Consider the following 26,444-nt stretch of genomic DNA (forward strand, 5'->3'; position numbering starts at 1 on the left):
CATTTTTAATTGAGAAATTTGACAGGGATGCTGCCTTCACTACATTATTCAACATTCTTGTGGAATTTTTAGCCAGTTCCTGCAAAATTCAATGAGTACTACAAATACTAGGGAGAAAAGGTAATTAATATGCTTCTGTAAATCTACATACAAAAAATAGTCATGTAAATATGTTCACATATGATTATGGTATATCTAGAACACCCAAAAGAGATCCAGTAAAGACATACTAGGCGCAGCCACTTCAGTGTGAGTTCAATCCCTGGCCCCAGAGATGATCCACATGGCTTGGCAGACCTCCCCTGTCCTGCCCACTGCTCCCCTCAGCAATGTACTTTGTCAGTCAGCCTGTTCTCCTCCCCACTCTGTCTCTGGTGAATTCTCTCAATGCCCTTGCACCTCTGCCCTGTACCCTGTTTCTGTGAGCATAAATAAATAATTCTTAACAATAATAATAATAATAACATAGGAAACTCCAAAGAATGTCCATAACCACAGTTAAACACTTAGAAGCTCTTCCTCAGTCAACATTGGTTTACAACAGTGGTTTAAGGGCACAAGTTTCCCCAGACACATGTCTCCACACCACATTCACCACCAAAATACCCATACTCCTTCATCATAGATCCACTCCCCCATTCTCATCTTCATTTTCCCTTCTTTTTTAGTAGCCTCAATTCTGTAAGTATATGCTATTCTGATCCTGTAAAAATAAACAGCTATTATAGGGCAATAGAAAGCCAATACACAAACGAGTGTATTTGGCAATCACCTGGAAATCTTAGATTTTCCCCAAAATATGTGTGGCTTGTTCCTGCCTCCATGCTTTGTAAGGGCTGTGCTTTTCATGAGTGTTTCTTCTGTGTCCCTCTTACTTACATCCCCGATCATCTGCCAGAACCCATGGGTTCAACACACACAGCTCAGAAGCTCTTTAGTTAGAAATCCCTTCCTGGTTCTTCCATGTTCTACACCCTCCCCCCATGAGTAATTGTACAGAGCCCTGTTCTATATGTTTATTTGTCTGTCTGTCACCCACTGCCCCACCCCCACCCTGCAGTAGGCGGAGTTCTGAGAGGTCAGGGATCTGCTTCTTGTCCTTCTTTTTAAATCTCTATATTCCTAGTGCTTATCACAGTATCTGGCCCATAATTCATTCTCAGTAAATGCCTGTCAAATAAATGAATGGATGAAGTTGATTGTGCTTCCTGAAATTTGAGTATAAAACCAGGATGGGAAGTTGTAAAATTGTGCCTCCACAGGCACTAACAGAAAACACAACGTTTCACGAAGCTTGCTGTGGTGTGACACTAAATCAGTGTTCATTTTGTAAAGGAAGGTAGTTGTTGATTTAAGCTGCTTTCTTGGCACATCAGATATTTATGATGTTTTTACTGTTCGATATATTCATTTTATGTGATGAAGTAACAGTTGAAAATGGCTTTTCCTTTATTTCTTTGTTTGGAGGGTGTCTGGACAGTTGTGAATCATTGAACCTCAGGTTTGGACTTGACTGGAAATTAAGTCATCATTCCATAGAATTGAAATGCTTCAACTGTGTTTAGTGAAAAGGACAAAGGCCTCTTTTAATGACTGTTCTCCACACAGATTTTCACAGCATTACCGCCCTTCACTCTGGGAATCTTCGAGAGATCTTGTACTCAGGAGAGCATGCTCAGGTTTCCCCAACTCTACAAAATTACACAGAATGCTGAAGGCTTCAATACAAAGGTAAATGGAATATTTTCACCTCAAAAAATTTTAAGTGCTGCCCTTTTCTCTTCCAACTGTAGGTTACTGCCTCTGAGAAAACTGGTTTATTTTTTTTTTAAAGATTTATTTATTTGTGCATACAGAACTAGGGTACAGGCCAAAGGTACAGGGGCAGTGAGAGGATTCACAAGAGACAGAGTGGGGAGCAGAACAGGCTGACTGAAGAAACACACTGCTGAGGGGAGCAGCGGGCGGGTCAGGAGAGGTCTGCTGCACCATGTGGGTCACCGCCGGGGTGGGGATGGAACTCATGCTGAAGTGGCTTTAGCTTCTTAGTGCTGTGCTTTACCCGCTGCACCACCAGGGAGGGCCCAAAGCTGAAGTTTTAAAGAGAATGCTTGAAAAGTACTGAGACTATAAGACTCTCCCAACATAATAGTCCAGTAAGGTCAAGATACCACATGAGAAAGGAAGTTTCTACATTGCCTGTGATGCTTCTTGCTGTCCCAGCTATTGTCTGCTCTACCCTCTTACCCACATGTGCCTGTGACATCACAGTGACCAGCACACTCATGACCCTGGTTTGCTTGGGATCATGCAAAGGTGGAGACCCCTCCCTGCTGCCTTTCAGAAAGGCCTGCGTGGTATCAGGCCAGGATATTGCTTAAGTGAGCCCTTTTGCTTGGTTAGTCATTGAAAAGAGATTGTTTCCTTAGCTACTGAGTAAAATTAACCAGATCTGAACACAGGGATTAAGTCAGTCATAGGCACATTTTTTTCTGTCTAGAGACAAAGAAGAGAGAAAGCATCTTGACTAAAAGTCTAGCCAATCCTGGCCCACCCTGGTGGATCAGTGGGTTAGGATGCAGCACTGGAAGCTAGCAGCAGCTGCTAGAGGTGACCCACATGGCGCGGCAGACCTCTCCTGTCTCGCCCTCTGCTCCCCTCAGCAGTGTCCTTCATCCATCTGCCTGTTCTGCTGACCACTCTTGACTCTGGTGAATCCTCTCACCGCCCCTGTGCCTCTGGCCTGTCCCCCAGTTCTGTATACACAAATCTGAAAGAAAAGAAAAAAAAAAAAAAAGATGTAGCTTTCCCTCCTTGCTAGCTATGCCACACACCTTTCATTAGCTCCGTACTAAAAATATGTTGAAAATATTATTTAATGATATCTTGACCAAAAAAAAAAAAGAAGTCTAGCAATCTTGAGAAGACCCAAGCAGGAGCTAGGGATTCTGCAGTTGTGACAGGTAAAAGAGGCCTCACCATCCTGCCAGTTGCACCTAAGAATGTGGCTGTTGAGAGCCACTGCCAGAAAGGAGACATGTGCTTGGCACCCTGCAGGAGGGGAAGAGGTGGACATGGCCTCATTGCTGTATTTCTGTCTTAGTTGTTTGTGTAGAACAGGGTTAGGAAGTTTAAACAGAGTCTGTAGCCCCGGTCCCTTAAAATATAGTGTGTTGATTTGCTTAAGTATTTTCTGGGCATGGAGTAAGGATGGTGTAGAAGGTCCTCCATAGAATACATCACTACTCAATGCTTCCTTTAGAGCTGGGTGGTACCATTACCTTCCTCCAAGGCTGCCTTTTTCTTTGGAATGCACAGCAGACATGTCCAAAGCAGGAAACAGTAAAAAGGTTCCTGTTGGTCCCAGTGTTTTCCACACACAAGGAGACTTAACTAATTGTAATAGTCCTTCTCTACCGTGATTCCAGCGATGGGAAATACGACCTATTTTTCTGCATTATCCATGTAAAGCACATCTGTTTTCTATAGTTTGAATGCAAAAGCTGTATAAATTGAGAAGTTATTAGCAAGTGGGCCCATTCAAAAAGCAATAGAGCTGAGCATACACTGAAACTTACAAGCACCCTGAAGGATTTTTTATTGTTTGTGGTACAGAGATTCAGAAAATCCCATTGTCTTAAATTTTTTTCCTCTTAGCACAGCACTACTTAAGATCCAGCTGTATTACAATTTCCAGAATAATCTGTATATTTTTAAATAAGTTTAACCTAACTTTATCAGTGTCTTCTCAGTGATGTAAAAGGTGATTGAAAGGCATTTATGAAACTACAGCTTATTAAAAAATAAAACTTGTGTCCCTTTGCTTGACCTTTCAAGTGTTTGTTAAAATAAAGAGAATTTTAAAAGGTGCATGATATTAACCAAAATCCTGAGCATTAAAAGTTTTAATGGGAGGGATTTTTAGGAATGAAAGAAAAGAATGAGGATATCATATAAGAATTTACATTTAAAGTGTTTTAACACCTTCAAACAGTGCAGTTTCAGTCTCTGATGAACAGTTTTTACTTAATACCCCTTTCTGGATGACTGTAAAATTGTACTGCCTTTCTTACGATTCTAAAGAAAAATCAATCATAATTCATTTTTCAAATGAGAATAGATTGTATATTAGTCTGTATATATGAGTATATATATTTAGGCCTTGTACTAATATATTATCTAAAACCAGCCTAGTCATTTGTAATGTAGAAATGAGGAAAGTGTTTTATTTTTTTTTTAACGTCAAGAATAATAAGCTACTTCTGGAGCTGAGCAGTGCACAGCCAGCATCCTTTACAATGCGACGTTTGTTGAGTTACGCAGAGGTCAAGAGTTGTGGGCCACTTCTGACTCCCTTGGTTTGTTTTCCCTTAGGTTTTCTGGGGTCACTGCATCAACGCCTTGGTCCACTCCCTCATCCTCTTCTGGTTTCCCATGAAAGCGCTGGAGCATGGTAACGCTTCATGATTTCAACTGTCAGCAAGTAGCTTTGTAGTCCCTCTGGTGCCAGTTGTTCACAGTTTTTCCCCCCAGATCCACAGAACAAGTGATCACAAGAACAAGTTTCAGAAGAAAAACAAACCCAAAATCTAATGAGAGCTAGTCTCTACTTATGGCTTGTAGGTTTCATACTCTCTAGCTCTCAAAATCCATTTTCTCTCCAGTTGCCTGAAGAGCTTCTAATATTAGGATTTAATTTTTAGTAACTGTTAAGGCCAGGATCTTGAAGAAAAGCTCTGTAGTATAATGAAACATCAGTGTATCTTATCTATGAGTTTGTAGTTTTTCTATAAGTTACTTGAGCTTACTCAACTCCTATTTATTCTTCCATCTAGTTCTGGAAGAGTTTTACCTTCCTTGACAGAGAGCTTTTCAAACAAAGTTTGTTTGAGAAATAATTCTATTGTTTTTAGTTTTTCCTAGAAAAGTGAGATGTGTTACTATATTTGTTCATACTTCTTAAAACAACCAAGCAGTTGCCTCTTAAAAGATAGACAGAGCTTTTAGTCTCAGAAAATGATAGTATCATGAAGTTGTTACTCTGTTATCCTTCTCAGATGGTTATAATTCCGCTGGGGAAAAAATTACTCCAAATGTTGTTCAAAAGTTCTCACAATAGGATTTTTCCAAGTTTTTTTCTGTTTCAGTGTGTTTGTACTTCAAACAAATGATTCACCCTCCTTCATTTTCTTAAAATTGTTAAATACTGACAGAAAATGCACAATCAGCTTATTATACCCTGTGACTTATTCTTTCCATTATATCAGACCTCCTTTTCCTTTGAAAGTTCCTAAATTCCTAGATTAGAAAATAAAATTTTTTTATTTTTAGCCAAACCCCCAGAAGGAGCATTCTAGTGAATCACTTTCTGTCAACTCTAAAGCTGCCTTATGATTCAGCTGTATGCACGGTGGGTTTGATTTCTTTTGAAATGGTTTTGTGAGTAAGGCTTTGCAAGTGGAAGAGTCATCGTAGCAATAGGATGGCCTTGTAACAAGATGTAAATCTGATTTATGTAAGAGCAGTTTTGGTAGTTTTCCTCTTGTGCATAAGCCTAGAGTTTTGTACTTAGGAAGAGCTGGTGAATAGCCAGCATGGACTGACCACAGATCCTAACTGCAGACCCCATTACCTTTCTCATGTAGACACTGCACTATGTTCCAAACTCCAAAGTACTTATCTTCAGACTCTCGGAAGTTTTACAAGACAGTCATTTATTTATCTGCTTCAGAAGGAACTAGCATGGGCTCATTTTACAGTAAAGACAACAGTTTTCGAATTGTGGAGTTGTTATTATATGCTTTGATGGTGATTTGTAGTTTAGGGTGCATTGTTAGCAGTTTACCTAGATTCCTTTGTGCAAATCCATTACCTAAGGTAGTCTGTGTTTAAAAGCAGATCAACTCCCAAGAATTACTAATTTGCCTGAGACTTATCCCCAAGTTAATTTCATGTGAGTTTATGCCACCCCTTTCTGGTTCTCTCAAATTTGGCAGTTTGTCTAACAGTCAATCAGTGGGGTGACTTTTTTATCTATCTTTATTATTATCACCACTATTGTCAATATCATTATTTTATTATATTAAACCTCAGCATAGAAATTTTCTCTTAATTTTGATGTAAATATGATGCAAATTAATCAATTGAATAAGCTATCAAAAGTGAAATCAATTGTAAATACTAAGTTTATTTGTAAATTTAGCACATAGAACAACAAAGAATATTGGTGTTCTTGTTCATCAGTTGACTTTCTTTAACAAATTGAATATTTTACAATTCACTTCTAGAGTCTGCCTACTAATACAGAGCAAAATGATTACATTACTGTCCGTTATCCTTTTTTCACTCATGTCTTGTGTATGCCTAAGACACTTGTAGTAGATTCTAAGAGTGACAAATCAGTGAATAAGCATGAGTCTTACTTTCAAAAAGTTTGTAGTCTTATGGGAATTTAGACTTAAACATGGATAATGCCAGTACATGGTAGAAAATAACTGTCATAGTTTAATACAGATCAAGTCATGTGTACTTATATTATATTACATATACATTTGGAAGGTAGTCGAAAACTGCAGTGTAGAGGGCTTTGAATGTAAGGTTAAGATACTGGGCCTTAATGGGCATTGATGAGTCAATATAGAATTAAGATCAAGGAATGTTGTCATCAGAGCAATCTGGGAAAATCTATCGTGTCATGGCAGGAAAATGATCAAAGGAAATCTGGTGGCAAGAACACTAGCACCTGCATGCTACAGGCAGCAGGTAGGATTTATAATACAGGGACACAATCAAGTCTAGTGGATCAAGGAAGGCTCTTCAAGGAAAAAGATGATAATGTGTGATGAGAAAGGGAACCTCCTTGGCCAGTACAATGCAGTCACATCAGATACGTGCTGCTGAGGAAACTGAGAAGCTGGAGGCAGCATTTCTCATCGGGGCTCTGGACCTGAGACTTTGCCCAGACTGACAAGTTTCAGCACCCTAAACACCCCTGGCTCCTGAGAGTAAACATTGGTACCCTTACCTCCCCCTTTCCCAGTCCTTGTGAAATTATAAATCAAAACATGTCCACATACAATTACACATTGTGTAATTGTAAACCAAAACATATCCACATACATTTACACATTTACAACTTCTGGGATCAGCATCAACACCTCCCAGTCAAGACAGGTACAGCATGGAGAGAAGGGTCACTAGCAGAAAGGGGAAGCAAATAAGGTAGGTGATGGCCAGATCACTAAAACTCAAGTGGGACCTTATTCTCAGTGAAGGGGTTGAGGTGGGAGTTACATGATGGGATTGGGGTCTGAAGAAGGGAAGATTGATCTTACATAGGGTTTGGCAAAAACTTGGATTTTAAGGTGGGGTAGGAGTGGGAGGAGAGGGTTTGGTGGTGGAGGGGGACGTCAGTGGTAGAAATCAAGAAAGACTGCAGATTTGGAAAGACCAGGACCCAGCAGCTGATTGAATTATTTATGTGTCCTGATTTACTGTCCTAGACATAAATGAGTTCTTATTACACTTTCAGTTGCCATTTAGAAGGATGTATTCACCTCACCAAAAGACACATAGAAACATGGCACCTCTATGTGATCAAGTGGCAAGGCATCTAATAGGAGGCCCTGATCTAATAAAAGAGTAACTATATGACTCCCTCCACCGCCAAGAGCTACCTGAATCTGTCCGTCAGACAGACACCAACATATACTCAAAGTCCTGAATAAACTCCAACATTGCTTTCTTTGACACTTTGTGGATTATAATACAAAGATGGTGGCTTTTACTCTCCACTGTCCTTGAAGAAATTCTCCACAACCCATGGAGAGAGGCTTAGGTATCAGTGATACTCACTTTGGGCACATAATTGTTGGGAAAAAATATTTTTGAGGTGTGAGCACATTGTTCATTTCTTAGAGAGCTTCCAAGAATTTTCCTTTGCTTACTTTTGTGTGGTTTTGGATAGAGTTCACAAAAATTTTGGAGTTTGTGATAATTCATTTCAAGCTTTAAAATAATTTTTTGCCACTCAAATAATTCAGTACATCAGATTTCTTCCAACCATCACAGCCTTATACATACTTCCATGGCCTAACCTGGCACACCCACCCTTTGATCTGAAAGTGATTTTAGGTTAAGACCAGAGGTATCCACCTTTGCAGGGACTGAAACCCCTCAAGGGCCTTGGTATCAGGCTGCACTCAAGTTTTCCATTGGTGTATTCAGTCTGTGTATTTGAGCAACCTTTTTTGAAGTGGAATGTGGCTGTTGGCAAAATAATAACATCAGCTTTGATTTTCAAAAAGAAAATTTCAGATTTTTTAAAAGTGAAATTTAAGAGGATGGTGATGGGGGAAAAAAAAAAGAATATACTTACCAACAGAGAAAAATTCCTTAAAAAAATGCTCTTTTTCTCACAGTCCACACTGTGGAAACCATTCCATCTTGTTTCAGGAGAGAAAACTAATACTTCCTATACTGGCACTAATTAAGCAGTGAGGTTTTTCAACATTTTTAGAAAAAGCTATTTTATATTTTTTAATAAGTGTGTTATTATAAGATCAGGCACATTTTATAAACAAGTAATGGGACACAGATATAAAATGAAGCATACTTCCCTCTTCCTGTGGAATTGTAGGTCATTTTAGTTTAAATTATCATTGACCTATATTATACACTTGACTATTTTATCAATTCTGATGACTTACAATGTTTCATATTAAACTAAGTTTGGGAAGAGTACTAGTATTCTCTGAGATTGTAACTTCATAAATTCATTTATTCATTCATTCATTCATACACACAACACACATAAATGAGTATTTTTCTCTAGGCCAGGACAATACTAGACACACAGCAGTGTGCATTACAAGCAAGTTCTCTCCCTCATGGAACTCACATCTATAGTATGCAGACTTGAACAAACCATATTACAAAAGAAGGTCCAGAGCAAATATAGTATATTCCTAAAAGCTAATCTCGTCTGGCTCTTAGGATTGCTTCCTGGAGGATGTGATAGCAGAGTTGAAAGATGAGTGAGTGAGATAAAGAGTGGAAGGAAAGGGTTTCGGGTTGTTGGAATAGCAGTTGATGAGAAGGGTTTCAAGAGAAGCATATGAAGATGGAAGAGGAAAGAGATAGGGTTGTGAGACAGTGTGTTGGGATAATAAGGATAGAGACAAAGAAATGAGACACTTTGGGGCTTTGGGGAATTAGTATGTCTATTGTAGTATACATTTAGTGGAAGCTAGTGATAGGTTTCATCAGACCTATACATCTGATTCATTTTAATGTAACCACATTGCCATGGACAATTTCGGCATCTGTCTCCTGGGGAAAACTGCCGAGAGGACAGGAGCATGTGGTGGTTGATCACATATCAATGAAGCCTACAAGTGAAGTAAATGGAACTTGCTGACTAAGAACTAGAAAGACAAAACAGTCTGGGACCCTTTTACATTTATAGAAATGAAGCTAGGTTTCATAACTCTAACAAATTACTAACTCAGTTGTGATGTACTTACCATGAAACTGGATTTCCAAATCCAAACTACTTCTTCCTATTTTGACTTGTTTTAAACAGAACAAATCAGTAAGGTAAAGTGCTGATGATGTTTTGCCTCTCACATCTGAAGGCACTGTTGCTTGGAAACAGAATTAGTGGAAAGTGCCACTGTTTTCGTTCAGTTAAATATTTATGCTTTAACGTCTCTTTAATAAGTGCTGTATTACATGTGTTTTAAACAATTGTGTGTAATATTATAAGTGTAAGCCAGTTCCCAGATTTTGCTCTCATTACTTTAGCAAGAAGTTCAAGAGACATGTGTTCAGTGGGGTAGGAATAACTGCTCTAACAAAGAATCCCAAATCTTAGAATCTTATCTCTATAAAGTATTATTTCTTGTGTCACCATCAAGTGAAAGATGCATTTTTCATGGATGTATTGACTATTTTCCTTCTTGATGTTCTGTATTTGGGGCCTTTATCCTGGACACACTTACTCTCCTAAGAATAGCAAATTCCTAGAGAGAGGAAATAACTCTCCTGCAAGCATGTCTTTGATTCACAGAATAACCAGTCCAAAGCCCAAGTCCCCAGTCATCTACTTTATCAAGCTCTGACACTCCAAACCAATATTCCTCCCTGCTGAAAACACCTCTAGTTACCCATTCAAACTATCAAATATCCAAAATATTCAAACTGTTCATTCCTAAACTATACAACATACCTACCCTACCTTAAGTGTTCCTTTCATGAACACCCCAGCAAAGTTTCTGGGTCATGCTCTCCCCTGTCTCATTCCCCTCAAGCTGCCTCCTGCCTGACCCTGGTACTCTCCCAAATGGTCCTGAATGACTAGGATTTTATAGATTGGATAAAGTTAAGGCAAAAACTAGTCTTCCTTTATGACAATTATTTCCATGCCTTTGCATCTAACCAGACCTGATAAAAGCAAATTCTGGGTTTGTTTCAATAAGTGGGACTCCATTTTGTTCATGGCCTATGAGTTCACTCTTAGCCTTATCACCAGGCAGGGAGAGTCAAGGGGAGGACTATTTGCTTTTAACTATCTCTGGCAGGTAGTGACCCGTCACTTCTACTCACATCCGATTGACAAAAACTGGTCATAGGACCTGATGTAGGAAGTTAGTGGGAAATTATTTAGTTTTGCATCTGAGAGAAAGGAAAAAAAAATCTGTGGCCTCACTGTATTACTGACATTTTCAGTCAAGTTTATTTTTAAGCATTTCTACTTCCATTTTAAAATCTGTTGTTAATAAACAAAATTTAAAAAGAAAAACAACTGAGAGTTTAGTTTTTGCCCTTAACTTTACCCAGCAGAAATCCAGGAGAGAAAATTCAGGAAATTTTACATACTAGATTTTATAGCTCTAAGAAATTACTAACTATTGTGATGTACTTCTAATGAAACTGGTCTTACATAACCAGAAACTTAATGCAGCACTAGATATAAATGTAATTATAATCTCTAATACTTGTATAAGTTCTTTCCAATATTTTGTATTATTTTTACACAGAAAGCAAAAAATAATTTTTTTCTCCATGAGTGTATCATGTTAGAAGTAGAAAGAATAGCTTCAATGATAGTAAATTCAGGTCAGGCATATGAACAACCTGAGTTCAAAAAATTTACTTGTAAATTAGCTATTCAATTAGCTATTGGCATGTATTTTTACCTTTGATATTAATCTAATAGCAAGTGGCTGACATAGTATCTCTTCTTTAGCTCCAGAGTCCTAAGAGAAACTGAAGTGGGGAAAGAAGACATTATTAATATTCTGGAATTAGTGCTGTTCTGAACTAGTGCTTTTCAAAGTTCGCAAAGCATTCTGATGGGAGAGGGGAAGCAGCAGAAACTTGGCATTGCTGGCTTGTCAAAATTCTTGGCAAATGCCTGGTGTCACGGGAATGGTGCCTACTCCATGTTAATTCTCCCCTCTAAGTCACATGTGGCTGAAATTTCTGTAATTTCCACTTGAGGTGTTCCTTGAATTCTTACTACATTAAAATTACCCATAGAAATTTAGCCCATCTGTTTTTTGAGTATTAAACACTGTCTTTTACTATCTTTAGTTTTGCTTTTTATCACAGCCATTTCTGAAACATCTTTTGCTTGTTAGTTGAGAGATGTATTCTTTTTAAAGATTCTTTAATTGGAATGGCATCTTTATGAAATGGTATCATTTGGAATTATTCTTTCCCTAATCCTCTGGAATATTCTGAAAAATAATTCCTTATTCTCTGCATTTAGAAAATGACTCTTTTTCTTATAAATTATATACTTTTCCACCAATATTTTCAAAGAGGTCTTTGCATTTAACATTTTGGTGATAACGCTAATAATTTGGAGGGGCTATGTGGTTTAGTAGCAGTTGTTCACAGTTCTGTTTTAGTGACTATGTTTTCAAACCTCATTTGACTAATCCTATATTGTGTTGTCCCTGGCTCCAACCAGATTTTGCAAATAATATAAATCTGGTAAAACAGGCTCAACCACTACTTTGAGTCAGTTGATACTAAAGCAGTACTATTGTATTGAACTCTAAACAAATGCTATCCATTGGTGTCTCAAACTCTTTCGTTTTGTAACACTTCTGATGTATAAAAATAAACACCATAGTGATAGTAGGTTTTATATCACATGTCTTCATGATCAGATATTGTATACGTGACTCAGTTTAGAGTCACATTTAGAACCTACTAGCTTAAAGAACCTACTAGTTTAGGTTCTTTAGTCTGTGGGCTTTGGGACTGGCCAACTCTTGGCAGAGGGACATTGCAACCCTCACCTAGGTAAATGTGATCCTCTATTTGCAAAAGACTAACTGAACTCAAGTTTGGTTGAATACTGAAACAAGAGGCAACTTAATCCTTCTTACCTCTCCCCTCCTCCATTAAGCCTTTACTTGCTTAATGGTGGGTCTCCCCTAGAAAGTGCTGAGCACTAGGCTGGGTAAAATAGAAAAACAAAGGTTTGGTGAGATCACCTTTCTCCAAATGCAGTTTTAATGGGCCTCTTTTATAGGGAACTTTTTAGAGCCTTGCATGCTTTGGTCCCCCTCACCATTCTGGCATAACTCCCTACCCACCCACCCCCAACCCCATATCCACCTGGCTCTAGTCTCCCTCCCTAAGGCAGGTGGCCCCTCCCCATCCTCTCAGCAGGCTGATGTCCATTTTTTGTCCTGATTTTCCTCTTACTGCAGCTCTCCTCTTCAGTATCCATCTCTACCCACCCTGGCTGCTTTGTCAGAAGTATTGTTCTTACTGCCATTTACACAGATGGGGATTAAAAATTGTTCTGAAGCCTGGCTTGGAAAACCCAAGTACTCACCTTGGTTTGAAGGTTAATTCTAATCAAAATTAATTCACTTGAGATTTTTTTATATATAAAATATAAACAAATCAATTAGACTATGGGAAAGATGTGTCCTGAATGGCAGAGAAGAATCATGACAATATTGTTAAAATTAAGAAAGTTAAAAATATTAATGCACTAATCCACAAATGATTTCCTATTTTCTGGTTTGGGGTTACAGTATTGGAATATGTAAATAAGGAATGATACCCAAGAGTATCTACTTCTAAAACACTTGAAATATAATTCGTAGAGGAACAGTCTATTCATGGGAATCCCCAACAGGGTGTGAGGAGTGATGACTTGTGACTTGTTTAAAGGATACTATCTTTCCAGAAGTTCTTGCCATGTCCCAGAATCTCAAGTTGGTTTGGGAGTTTTTCCTTCAAAGAAATAAATTATTTCCATATGGTATTGCTTTAAACTGGGGAAGGGAAGACTCTTTCCTAATCATAACCTGGAGTGCAATGTTGAGTTATCCCTCCAAAATGAACTGAAATATTAGGTTTATCTTGTCTTCCCTAAAAATTGCCTTATGTTATTCAAATTACCTCAAATGTAAACCTTATATTTAATGAGGGCAGCATTTTATTATCATGACAAACTAGAAACAATTCACTTATAAAACTCTAGAAGTTGCAGCTGTGACATGCCCTTCTACTGTGCCTGTCAAGTTGCCAGACAGAACTTGCAGGAGCTCCACATGCTGCTCTTTTCCTACATTAGCTCTCAGCCCTGACATAATCTAAGAGCTTGCGCTCCTTAAAAGTCACTGAGCTCTGGTTTACAGTTGTTCATTGTTTTTCATTTTCACTTTATTACAATTGTTTTTATTATTATTATTTTCTGAGCCCTTACATTCCTGCTATGAATGAAACCATCCAGTATTTTTCTTTTTCTTTCTGGCTTATTTCACTAACCATAGTCCCTTCTAGCTCCATCCCAGCTGCTGCAAAAGGCATGAGTTTATCTTTATTGGATGCTGAGTAATATTCCATTGTGTATATGTACCACATCTTCTTGATCCATTTATCTATTTCTGGGCATTTGGATTGATTCCAACATCTTCCCTATTGTAAATAGAATAGCAATAAACATAGGGGTGCAGGGGGTAGAGAGGAGAATAGGATCAAAACTTGGGCAGGAAGAATACACGGAACTATGGCAATGGCATATGGGTGAATTGGTGGTAGGAAATCCAGAGATTACAGCCGAGATGAAAAAATGTACAAAATGAAGAATGATATACACACACACACACACACACACACAAATAACAACTATCATAATAAAAGTCACTGAGCTTTGTGAATAGCATCCTTTGTACTAAAACATCGTGGGTAGTTCTGTCCTTATGTGAACAGTGAGGGCCTACCACATTCTCCCTTCGGCCTGACTGGAGACAAGGGCTTCCCTGTAGACATGAAATCCTCCTATTTCTGAGTGCATTCTCTGTATTATTCCAGCTTCTCTTTTGTGTTTGCTCCCAATCTAGATGACTTTGCCCCCACCCTTGGGATGTTTGACAATGTCTGGAAACAATTTTGGTTGTCATGACTAAGGGGTATATACTCCCACATCTAGTAGGTAGAAGCCAAGGATGCACAGGACAGCCACACATAACAAAGAAGTCTGGGACGTGTCATATTATGACATTGAGGAACTCTGGACTGATGCAATGCCACCCAACCTCAGAATAATTTAGGTTTCTCAAGGGATTACCATTGGTCCTCAATTTTTGCACTATATGTATATATATGCATCTTCTGATTTGGTGGAAAATTTGGAATTCTGTCCATCTCAATTCTCTTCTAGAAAGTTTCTTCCCTTTAGGTGTTGGTATTTCAGAAGAGAACTTCTCAGTCAAGTTATTTTTCATTGAAGTCGTTTTGTTTTATTCTTTGGGCCCATTTTGCTAACTCAGCTTGTGAAACCAAGTCTTATTTATAACATGTTCAGTTGCTTACTAACTGTGTGAACTTTGTATGTTACTTCTTTTCATGCCCCAGTTTTCTCATCTTAAATATTCAGATAAAAATGCTATTTCATATAGCTGTTAGAGGATTAAAATACCATTACATATTAGTAGCACTAAAAATAGTATAATAGTATTGCATATACTAGAGTATTACCTATACATTACATTACAGTAAGTATACATTAGTATACATAATTTAATGTGTAAATTTCTTAGAACAGTGCCTGTCACATAGTGACAGTGCTATCTATTTTCAAGTTGGCTTTCCTAGTATGCCTAACAATTTTCTCTTTATTTTGTGTATATCCATGAAATATAATACATTTCTAAACCCTCCACATTAAACAAATGTTTGTATATTTAATTTGTGTAGTACTTGAAAAATCCAAAATTTGAAATACTGATATTAAAAGGAAATTCAAAAAGTTGTCAAGCCCTAGTTATAAACTTTGATTTTCAACTTACTACTTTTAACTTTCATCTGATCTGTTTTCTCTAGATTCTGTGAGGGCTTAATTCAACTAGAACCTAAAGGAACTGAGATCATTACTCTTCTCAATTTAAATGTCTATTCTGCATTCATGAACACATAGAATGAAACTGAGACTAGGAAACACATCTTAAACTAACTGGTAAAAGAAGAAAACCTGAGACATGGAGTCTCTACCCTTACAAAATCTGTTTTTAACAGATAGGTAGCTAAGAAATGGACCTTAGATTCTTAGTTTTTCTGTCTGAAACGAACTTTAGTGATCATCATCTGTCTGCTATAAAGACACATTTTACAGATATAGGAACTGACACTCAGAATGTGGAATAAGTTCTTTTATTCTTTCTACTAACCCATCTCCTTTGCTCCACCTCACTTTCCGAAGCATCCTTCTGTTCTTAGCACCTGGCTTCCTTCCTATCTATTCCTATTGTGAATTTAAAAGTCTTATCAGTTGGTGCAAAAGAGAATTCGGTGAGCACAAAGTGGGAAGGGAACACAGTGGACTCTGTGGTGGAGGACTCTGGATGCTTTGGTGGTGGGATTACTGTGGAAGCAGCACAGGAATATATTTTGTATTTTCCAAAATACAAAAATCAATCAATCAATCAATAAACCAATGTTACCTCAATTTAAGAATACAATAATGAAATAAAGTTTGGCCATTTGGTACCAAGTATTCACATGCTCCTCTGTTTTTCTGTGGTGCTCTATGAACATGGCCAGGACCAAAGTTTCTGATTTCAAGTTAATTACACCATCATTCACCTAGGTAGGCCAAAAGCCTGGATATCACTCTTAAGTCCTTACATGCTACTCCATCCCCACATCTAAATGACAAATAAATCCTGTCATCTGTACATTCAAAAAATATGTCAATTTCCGTCACTTCTGATCACCTCCAACATTTGTCCAGTAGAACTTTCTATGTGGTGATGGGATGTTTTATGTCTATGCTGCCTAGAATATGAGTCTCTACTACATGTAGTCATTGAGCAGTAAAACATGCCTAAGGAGTTGAATATTTTAAATAACAACTTTCTTGATATGTAATTTACATGCCGTATGAGTTACCCACAGTAAGTGTACAATTCTGTGGTTTTAGTACATTTCTTTTTTTATTTTTTTAATTTTTTTTTTTAAAGATTTATTTATTTGTGCATACAGAACTGGGGTACAGGCCAGAGGCTCAGGGGCGGTGAGAGGCTTCACCAGAGACAGAGTGGGGAGCAGAACAGGCAGATGGACAAAGTACACTGCTGAGGGGAGCAGCGGGCGGGTCAGGAGAGGTCTGCCACGCCATGTGGTCACCTCCGGGGCAGGCGGGAATCAAACTCATGAGGAAGTGGCTTTAGATTCTCAGTGCTGTGCTTTAACCCGCTGCGCCACCAGGGAGGGCCGGTTTTAGTACATTTCTATAATTGTTACTTTAATTAATTTTCTAACATTTTCTTCACTTCTAAAAGAACTCCCCATATACTTAACAGCAATCACACCCTATTCTTCTCCATCCCTGCCTCAAACAACCTCAACTTCTGTCAATTACTAATCTACTTTCAAGCTCTATAGAATTGCCTAACCTGGACATTTCATATAAATGAAATCACACAATATATGTTCTCTATAACTGGCTTCTTCCATGTAACACAGGTTTTTCCAAGATTCATCCACAATGTAGCATGGATCACAGTTCATTCCAGTCACTGTTGAATGATATTCTGTTGTATGACTATGCCACATTCTATCTATTCACTATTTAATGAACATGGGCTATTATGAAGAATGCTTCTGTAAACATTGATGTACAAATTTTTGTATTTTTCATATGTTTTCATGTCTGTTGATTATGTCTCTAGGAGTAGAATTGCTGGGTCATACTGTAACTAGGTATAACATTTAAAGAAGTTACCTGACAGCTTCCAAAGTGGCTGTGCTATTTTACTCCCATTAACAATGTATGAGGGTTTTAATTTCTTGTTTTTATCTACTTATAGCTATCTTAATGCATGTTAAGTGGTATCTCATGATTTTGATCTTGTATTTTCTTATTAGCTAAAGATACTGAGCAACTATCTTCATGCGTATTGACAGTTATATATTTCCTTTGGAAAAATATCTATCCAGATCTTTTCCTCAATGGGTTGTCTTTTATTGCTGAGTTTTAAAATTTCTCTTATGTTCTGGATACAAGTTCCTTATCACATACATATTTGCAAATGATTTCTCCATGCTATAGGTTGTTTCTAATTTTAATGAGGTCCAATTTATCTATTTTTTGTTGTCATATTTTAAAAACCATTTCAAATCAAAGAGTGAATCTTAATTTACTCTTAACATTTTATCCTTTGCGTTTATAGGTTTTTTCCTATAATCCATTTTTTGGTAATTTTTTGAGTTAAAATATTTATAACATAAAGGTTGGCATTTCAGCCATTTTAAGAATACAATTCAGAAGCATTAATTGCATTCAGAATGGTGTGCAACCATCACCATTATCTATTCCATTTTTTTAATAAGCCAAACTGAAATTCTATACACATTAAGAAATAGTTCCTTATTCTCCATCCTCTAGTAAGAACTGAATTTTTATTTCATATTGCACATAGCTCTACATGTCACCACAATCACCATTCTGGATGAATCATTAGTCATTTCCAAACTTCTATTCTTGGTCATCTAAGACAAATTCTCCCAGAAAAATCTGGTCTCTTCCTTTAAGAGTATAAGTTATAACAGGTCATTTTCTGTTCAGAATACCCAATGACTTCTTATGTCAACCAAGAAATTCAGACTCCTTACCATGGCTTACATTAATTTGCCTCCTCTGTATGATAATTTACTTTAATTTTCCTTCTCCTGATGTCTCCGGGCAAACTGATCACTCTTATCTTTGAGCTCATCACTGCTTTCTATATTTAGGCCACTGGCAATTTCTCTACACTCTGCCTGAAACAAACACTTTTCCCCTAGATAACTCACTTACTTACTCCCTCATACTATTCAGATCTCTCAACTGTGACTGCCTCAAAATATTTTTTTTTCCTGAACTCCCCATCTAAAATACAGAGTGAAATAGTCACCTTTTATTTCACTCCCCTACTTTGTACTTCTTCGTTGTACTATAAGATGTACCAGACATCTTATTGTATATCTATTAGTGTATTTATGTTCTGTCTTCATCACTATAATGTGAGCTCTATGAAAACCCGGGTCTCTGCCTCCCTAGTTTCACAGTGGTATCTGGTATAAAGTAGACGTCAATCTTTGCTGTGTTAATGAAAATAATAATTTTACCCCTGTCAATATAATCTATTATAGACTTGTCTCATCGTAAGTGTTTCTTATTTGAGGCATGCCTTTTAAAGTATTGCATTTATTATTAAAACAAGCTAAAGGCCAGTTACTTAAAAAATGGGGCCCACAGTTTTGAATAGCATGTTATTTATGAATTGTTGCTAAAAAATTGTTGCTTCTTTGTGTTACTTTTTAAACTTTTCCCTTTCCTTCCCTTTCAGTAAAACCTACATAACCATGAGAACTTTTTTTTACCAGCTCTCCCCAAAGTTTTGAGTTCATTCCTTTTAAAATCAGTGGTCATATCTCTGTTCTCAGAGGAAAATGCTTAAATTTCCTGTAGCAATTTCATAGTTTAAGTCTGTACCTAATGCAGCCTGTGAGATCACTTTGTGAATTAATATTTTCTTACCCACAAATTTATTAATATAGAATCAGAAGAAAGGGTATATTGAGGAGCTGGGTTCAGGGACTTACATCTATTAGGTTCTACCTGTGATAGTGATAAAACTTAATTATGGTGTTTGAAAAAACTAAACACATCTCAATTCTTTACAAGAGTCAGATTTCTCAACAATCAGATAGTAAGTAAAATGATGACCCCCAACGTGTGTGTGTATATATCAGCTATTAGCCTGTTGGCCACAAATCTGAAATTATGTAGAAAAGAGAAAAAGGAGAATGACAGTATTAAATTAAAAAATAATAATAATAAAGAAAGAAAAAGAAAAGAAAAGAAAACCCATTCCTGATCTTAAGACGGGCTTGACCTCTCAGGATAAAAGCTGGACTTTCCACAGCAGGCTAGTAGATATGAATCAGTTCTATCTTAGTGATGGTATGTATATTGCAGCAGGTATCATTAAAAAGAAAAAGCAAAAAATACATGAAAATTGAAACTTGAAAATTCTATTTTCTGGATTTTCTCATTGGATTTCTTGTTTTTCTCCAATTTATGGACTCCACAAGTTCATGTAGTTGTATATAAGAACTGGAGGAGTAAATAACCTACAAAATTAAGAGTTCAGTAATAATGAACTGGTATTATAATGTTTTTAGATTTTCTTTTTTTTGTATTTGTGATTTTGTATTCTTTAATTGGCTTATAGCTCCAGTTTAGCAAAAATTAAAGATGAATAGCAAATGAGCACTTGGGAAATATCTAATACTGGCATTAATAAAGGTATATTAATATGTTCTTATTCTTTTACATTTTTAACCCAACAGAAACTGATATTAATTTTTTAAAAAAATGTATATTTCAGTGTGGATCAAGTGTTTGATTGTTTGATTTGTTGGAAACTGGTTATGTTTGAAGGAAATAGAAGATGAAAAAATTCAGAGTTAGAAAGAAGCATAAAAGTCACAGATAATACAACTTAAAAATATTACATTAAAGTTCTTTTTTTTTGGATTTGGACTGAAACATTGCAGTGTTCTGTTTTGAAAATAAATGGTAACATCTTCATTTTTCAGATACTGTGTTATCCAATGGTCATGCCACAGACTATTTATTTGTTGGAAATATTGTTTACACGGTAAGTTTATCTCTGCTGAATCATTCTTAAAATGATATGTGGGGTACACCTTTCCAACCCCTTTAAATAGGGCCTTTAACTTAACTATTTTTTTCACATCATTAAACTTTATATTACAGATTCCTTAGAGGTCAGAATGGTTGAGAAATGCTTACCTCTTTGTGTGTGTGTGTGTGACTATTCAGAGATAAGGTTTCTCTACATGTGATTAAAAGATTCCTTGTTCTTGAAATGACCATTTCCCATCTTCCTGTAAAAGAAACAATATCAAGGAATCTCCCAAGTCTTCTGAGCTAAAAAATAAAGAGCAAGAGTAACTAGTATTTATGAGGAGACAATCACTAGAATGAAGGCTTTTCTTAAAGTAAAACTGACTGTATTTCCTTAAAAGTAATGTCTGGAAATTAGCACCAAGATGGCACTTTCAAATTATAGCTGCCTGTGGACAACTACCTCTGAAGGGGGAGTTTGGGATGTCTTATGGAAAGTGAAAATAACTCCCTGAAGGTAATATGTTCCCCCAAATCTTCTTTCTCTTCGCAGTATGTTGTTGTGACTGTTTGTCTCAAGGCTGGTTTAGAGACTACAGCTTGGACTAAAGTAAGTTTCATTCATACACTTATTTTTTTGTCTCCTATTTTTTTTATTTTTTCTTTTCTTTGTTGTCTGTTCATCTTATTTTAAATTTTATATGCAAAAATTGTGGTTTAATCTTTATGAGGGCAAATTTGCAATTCAAAGTTAATTTGCTTAGAATTTAGTACAACTTTAAAGCCATTAACAGTCATCTCATTTCAAATGTTTATGCTCTATACAGAATTGTATTTTTGTGTGTATGTATCTATATGCCTGTACAGAAAGACAAAAAGGCAAATTGTTAATTTCCATAAAGGTTTCTTTAAGAGAGTCTTTGTTTGTACTTTGCTGTATTACCTTTTAGACTTTAATAACACTCTCAAGAATATATAATTTTAGATCTTATTTTTCACATAAAATATAACCATTTTCCATATCTTAAGACATAATTCTAAAACATCATAATTGTTCATGATTAAAGTGTTATTGATTGCTCATTACTTATTTATCAGTCCCCAATTTTAGACATTTTGAGTTATTTTTCACCATTGGGTATCATAACCAATGATTTTTTTTGTCACTGTGGTTTGTTGACCACAGAACTATGCTCAGCTAATATGTGTTTAGAAAATGGTGGTGGATTTGGGAAATAAGAATGGAAGCAGGAAGGTCATTAGGAGACACTGGCTTTTAATCCAGGTTTCAATGGATGGTGGCTTATCCTAGGAGATTAGAGGAAGACTTAATGAGAAGTAGCCAGATTCTGGATGCTTGTTTTCTTTTTTAAAAGCTGCCAGAGCTTGCTGGTAGATTAGATCAAATGTGGATGAAAGGAAGAAGTCAAGTGTCATCATATTATTGGACAAAAGGACTAAAAATTAACTCGATAGATGCTTAAATGACTGATGTTCAGATGTAATATCCATTCCAGACTTTTTAAAAGATCTTTGAAAAATGAGAAGAACAGTGGAAGTCTCAACATGATCAATACAAATATTCTGTCTTGTCTCTTCAACACTGTCTTACAAGGTTAACAGGACCCACTTAACTATAGTTCCAAGTTGGAGCAAACACCACAGAGAACCCAAGAGGGACCTGCTAAAGCTATGGGATAGGTCTAAAGGAAAATCAGCTCTGGTAGAAAATGTACTTTTACTTTTGGGGTAATTTGGGGGTAATTTGTGGCCACTGCTTACTTAGTTCATTGTTAATCACTCAGAGACAACCACATTGGAAGGGTTCAACACTAATGATTGGTGGGTTATTTAAATCTTTCCATAAAGAAAAGTAGCTTGGCTAGAGATTAGCTAGCAGGTGTGCTCAGGACCCTTCCCGAAACCAGCAGAAAACCTCTTACCTGACTGTGTTTTCTTGTGCAGTTCAGTCACCTGGCTGTCTGGGGAAGCATGCTGATCTGGCTGGTGTTCTTTGGCGTCTACTCCACCATCTGGCCCACCATCCCCATTGCTCCAGATATGAAAGGACAGGTCGGTGCTATTTATTGTGAATAGAATTTCCATGTTTGTGGTATGATGCTTTTCCATATGTAGGCCTGCCATACCTTGTGACAACCAGCCATGAGCTTCAGGAGAGGTTGGTTTCAACTGCTTACATCAAAATTTATCAGGAGGAAAATCAATAAAATCAAAGCACTTAGAAGAGGTTGTACAGTCCACAAAGATGGTGTTTGAAATTTTAACTGTTGTGATAATTGTTCACTTAATTCCTTGGACCTACCCAGCTTATCCCCATGCCCATCATCAATTACATGTTGATTATACATCATTCTGGTATATATTATTCACGATGGTTGGTATACCAGAAATGTTTTGATTCTTTCCTGTGTTCATGTTAATTGTAGTGTCAACATTAAAGGTATTATTATACTCTGATTAATCATCTGTCAAAGATAAATCTATTAGTCCTACTAATTCAGATCATTCATTAACCAGAAAATCTAATTGTTCATCTCCTGAACTAGAGCAGTTCAGATTGAAGACCTTGCAACTCGTTTACATTTTTGTGTATTTTTTTCTTTTATATTATCTTTGTCCAGTGTTTGAGTCACCACCACTGAGACACACTGGATCTTAGAATCCTGTAGTATTGGTCAGGTCTGTAGAGGAACTTGACGATGCTGTGGTCCAAAGTCTCGCCATCTACAAATGAAGCTGTGCAGACTCCATTACAGACCCCATTCTGAGATCTACCCATAGCCAGCACTACCCTGAGACTCCAGTAGAAAGCTGGTACGGGCACTGTGCTTTAGAGGGCCTCTGTTCTGGCTGACTCTAACTGGGTGTGTTCCTTTTCACAGGGTGAGAAGTCTGTGGTACACAGAGCCAGCACCCTCCTGTAGTCTACTCCCTGGGCTCCCCGAATCATAAATCTCCTGTCTAAAATAGCCAAAGCCCCACTGACCAGGGCTATCTGGTCTTTCCACCAGGTCTAAGCCAATGTGTTTACCTTGGGATCTATAGGCAGGTGTTTGCAAAGGGTTCATGGGTGGATTCACTGGTTAAGTGATGGCTCTGTCCACATTTGCTTGAAGTCAGTTACGCTAGAGGCAGAACCAGGGAGGGAAGAGGACTGTGGTTCGGGGACTTCTGCTGGTGTTCCTCCCCCGGAAATGTGTCTTTTTGGAACAATCCTGTGCATAGTGAGCATTTTACCTTCAGACTAGGGGGAAATTGCTTACCTCTTTCACTGGTTAAATAAGTCAGGTGATACCCTTGGTTTTGTCAGGGATCCCCTTTAAGTGGAATGTTAAGCAGGACAGATCTCTTCTCTAGGGGAGGGCTTGTATATCCCCTTGTGCAACTTCAGTTTCTGTAAGATTCAGAGAAAAACACACAGAGTTCTTTTCCAGTACCAAGTGTTAAAGGAAAGTACAGAATATTGAGTGATCTGAGAAGATTACTGTGTAGAAGGAGCATTTTGCAACAAACATATTTGTATATTTAAGAAATCAATTATATTTCCTTGTAACTTATCAATGAGCTTCATCCCCCCAAAACAAAGCAAGCAAAGTATTTCCTACAAGTAGGATCACTTGTTAAGTTGTTGGTACCTGGAATGTTTGCTTAGTATTCTCTTCTTTCTGGTTAAAAATGGCTTCGACTTGGTGAGTATTTCATTCATTTGGGACATTTTACTGTACAGGACAATGGAAGAGGCTGTAGCAGATTGTGCAGTTCCTCAGTAGAAGAGCGTGACTTGCCAGGTTGAGATATACTGAGCTATGACTGGCTGGCAAAGTTCCTCCCAGACATCTCTATTGAGGCTCCTCTGTAAAAGTTTGCACCAGGTCAAATATGCATGAGTTAAGCTGTCTGCTGCTCACTGTCCTCAAGAAGTTGATTGTGAAGAGCAGAGGGACCATTCAGACCCAACATACCATTCAGTCACCGACATGCCACATTTGCACTGAGTCACATAAGCAAACTGGTTCATGCAATTCAAAGGTTCAGCTTTATCATAAAATTGTCATAGTTGGGGACTTTTCAAAGAAATTTAATGAGCTATTCCTACCACCCCAAAGCAAAGAAATTGTAATGTTAAATCAAATCTTACTCACGTATAAAACCTTTTTTATTTTTTACTTAAATTATGACATGTTTATTTACCTTTATGTTGGTTGGTTTCATGAGACAAACAATATTTTGAAACAGAACATCACTGACTGAGACTGAGGATGTCATTAGATGCTGATGAGATGACTAAGGTAATTTTCGTGCTACAGGTTCCTGACTGGGTAATCTATGGTCTGTGTTTAAATTGCTGTCTGTCACCTTTAGTCTTTCACCAGATGAAGGCTCTTAGGGAGGCCAGGGTATCAGAAAACAATGTCAGAACCAACTTTAGTACTCTTTCATCTGTTGTCTTTTGCTGTTTATGCTTTGAGAAGTGGTAGAGCAGTATACAATAAAATTAACACTTTTAAACTATCTTGGATAGAGAGTGATTAAAACTGCCTCCAGAAGAAATACATGTCTTTATAAAAAACAATAGAAACTGGACCCACGAAGCGTGAGTACCAAGTGTTTACCCTTTAAGGACTACTAAAAATATGCCTAAACTATGCATAGGCCTTTGGTTCTTTATTGGTTCTTCCCAGAAGCAGGACCTCACTGGACCCTAACCATTTGGGGACACTGATCTCAGTCTTCCAGCCTCTAGAACTGTGATAAATCTATTTCTGTTGTTGTTAAGCATCTCATCTCTGGTGTTTTGTTATAGCATCCCAAGCTGGCTAAGACATTGGTGAAAGCTTAGGAATGACAGATACTTTGAGAACAGACGGCTTCTTCATCCTCACCATTACTACTAAGAATGTTCCCAATGACTTTTTTTAATAGACCATTTTCTGAAGTAGTGTAGAAGAAGTTTGGCAAAGGACCATGATTCTTTTGAACTCTGGAGGGAAAGCAGTGTCTAAGACAAACAGCATTTCTCACCCTGGAGTGTGTGGAGACAGACTCAACACACAATATGTTCTGTCTGTTCATAACACTTTAAACTGGTGAAAAGATGCATTGTTTCTGCCAGGATTTCCTAAACTAATTTGATTAAATATTTCTTTGTCTTGTCCGTTAGACTGGGAGTTTTTTTCTCAAGGAGGAGAATGCAGACTTTCCCTTGAGGGCAGAGGAAAAGCAAGGCTGCAGAATAAGAGCTATTTTCCACTGTCAAAGAGTCTTTATCTTCCCTAAAGCACCTCGTGATGTGGTACATGAAATCCTACCAGACAAGGAACCAGGATTCCAGTAGTTTTAAAAATCAAAGAATTCATCTGTATGTTCTCCTGAAAAATAAGCAATGTTTACACATTTTTATGAGGCACCCTGATTTTTCATTTTTCGAGGCCCCAGCTATATCTAAAAAGTGAATTTAAAAAAAAAAAAACCTCAGGCAGTTTGTGTCTGTCCTGGTTAATGCCAAAATCCTCAGCTAGAGAAAATATGTGGTGATGTTTTTCTATGTGATTTTCTTTTTTTCCAATAGTAAAACCATGGCTTAAGAGCTTCTCCACAATGGATTTCCAAAGTCAGTGCTTATAGGTAGAAAATCTCAACCTTTCTTTAACCCAAAGTTGCCTGCTTAGTAGAATTTTGAATTAGAAAATTGAGAAAAACTTGACCTAGAACTGGGTCAGGAAGTGTGTCAGTATTTTTTCTTCATGTTGTTCCTAAACCTTTTTACTTTTGGAGCTTCTGAGAGGATGCCATCTGATTTGACATAAGTTTAAAACTCAAGAGTCCTACCTCAACCAACTTTGTAATCTTGGCAAATCACTTAAACTGCATCAGTTTCCTTACCAGTGAAGGAAACTGATTTAATTAATTAGCAGATTAATATTACCACTCTAATTAACACATAACAACCTAACTGATGGGAAATATAAGCCATTATGCTCACCGCCCCCCCCCCATGATTGGTTATTTTCGAACTTTTGTAAATACAAATATTGTGGCTTAAACTACAGTTCCTTGGTCAGAGACTCTTAACTTTTTATCAGTTCTAGATGCAATGCTTCTTAAAGCTAAAAAGACAACCTCCCCTCCATAAAAATATATACATGTAACACACATGTACACACACACACATACTGAATCAGACTTGGTGTGGGACCACAGCTTCTGAACTTAAATAAATCTTCAGACTATTCTTCCCTTTTGTTTGAATGTC

At 37.2% G+C, this 26,444-nt stretch overlaps 1 protein-coding gene across 2 annotated transcripts in view; it reads left to right on the top strand.

Annotated features, from left to right (window-relative positions):
* Window positions 1-26,444, top strand: part of LOC101622323 (phospholipid-transporting ATPase IB) — a 515,968-nt gene that overhangs the window by 354,477 nt on the left and 135,047 nt on the right. For both annotated transcript variants that reach the window (XM_004680155.2, XM_012723210.1), the window contains exons 29-33: window positions 1,609-1,731; window positions 4,375-4,453; window positions 20,119-20,180; window positions 20,724-20,780; window positions 22,136-22,243. In XM_004680155.2, the coding sequence (XP_004680212.1) occupies window positions 1,609-1,731; window positions 4,375-4,453; window positions 20,119-20,180; window positions 20,724-20,780; window positions 22,136-22,243 (429 nt within the window). The remainder of the gene's footprint in view (window positions 1-1,608; window positions 1,732-4,374; window positions 4,454-20,118; window positions 20,181-20,723; window positions 20,781-22,135; window positions 22,244-26,444) is intronic.

Source organism: Condylura cristata, unplaced genomic scaffold, assembly GCF_000260355.1.
Source record: "Condylura cristata isolate star-nosed mole 26May11 unplaced genomic scaffold, ConCri1.0 scaffold00010, whole genome shotgun sequence".
Taxonomy (NCBI): Eukaryota; Metazoa; Chordata; class Mammalia; order Eulipotyphla; family Talpidae; genus Condylura; species Condylura cristata.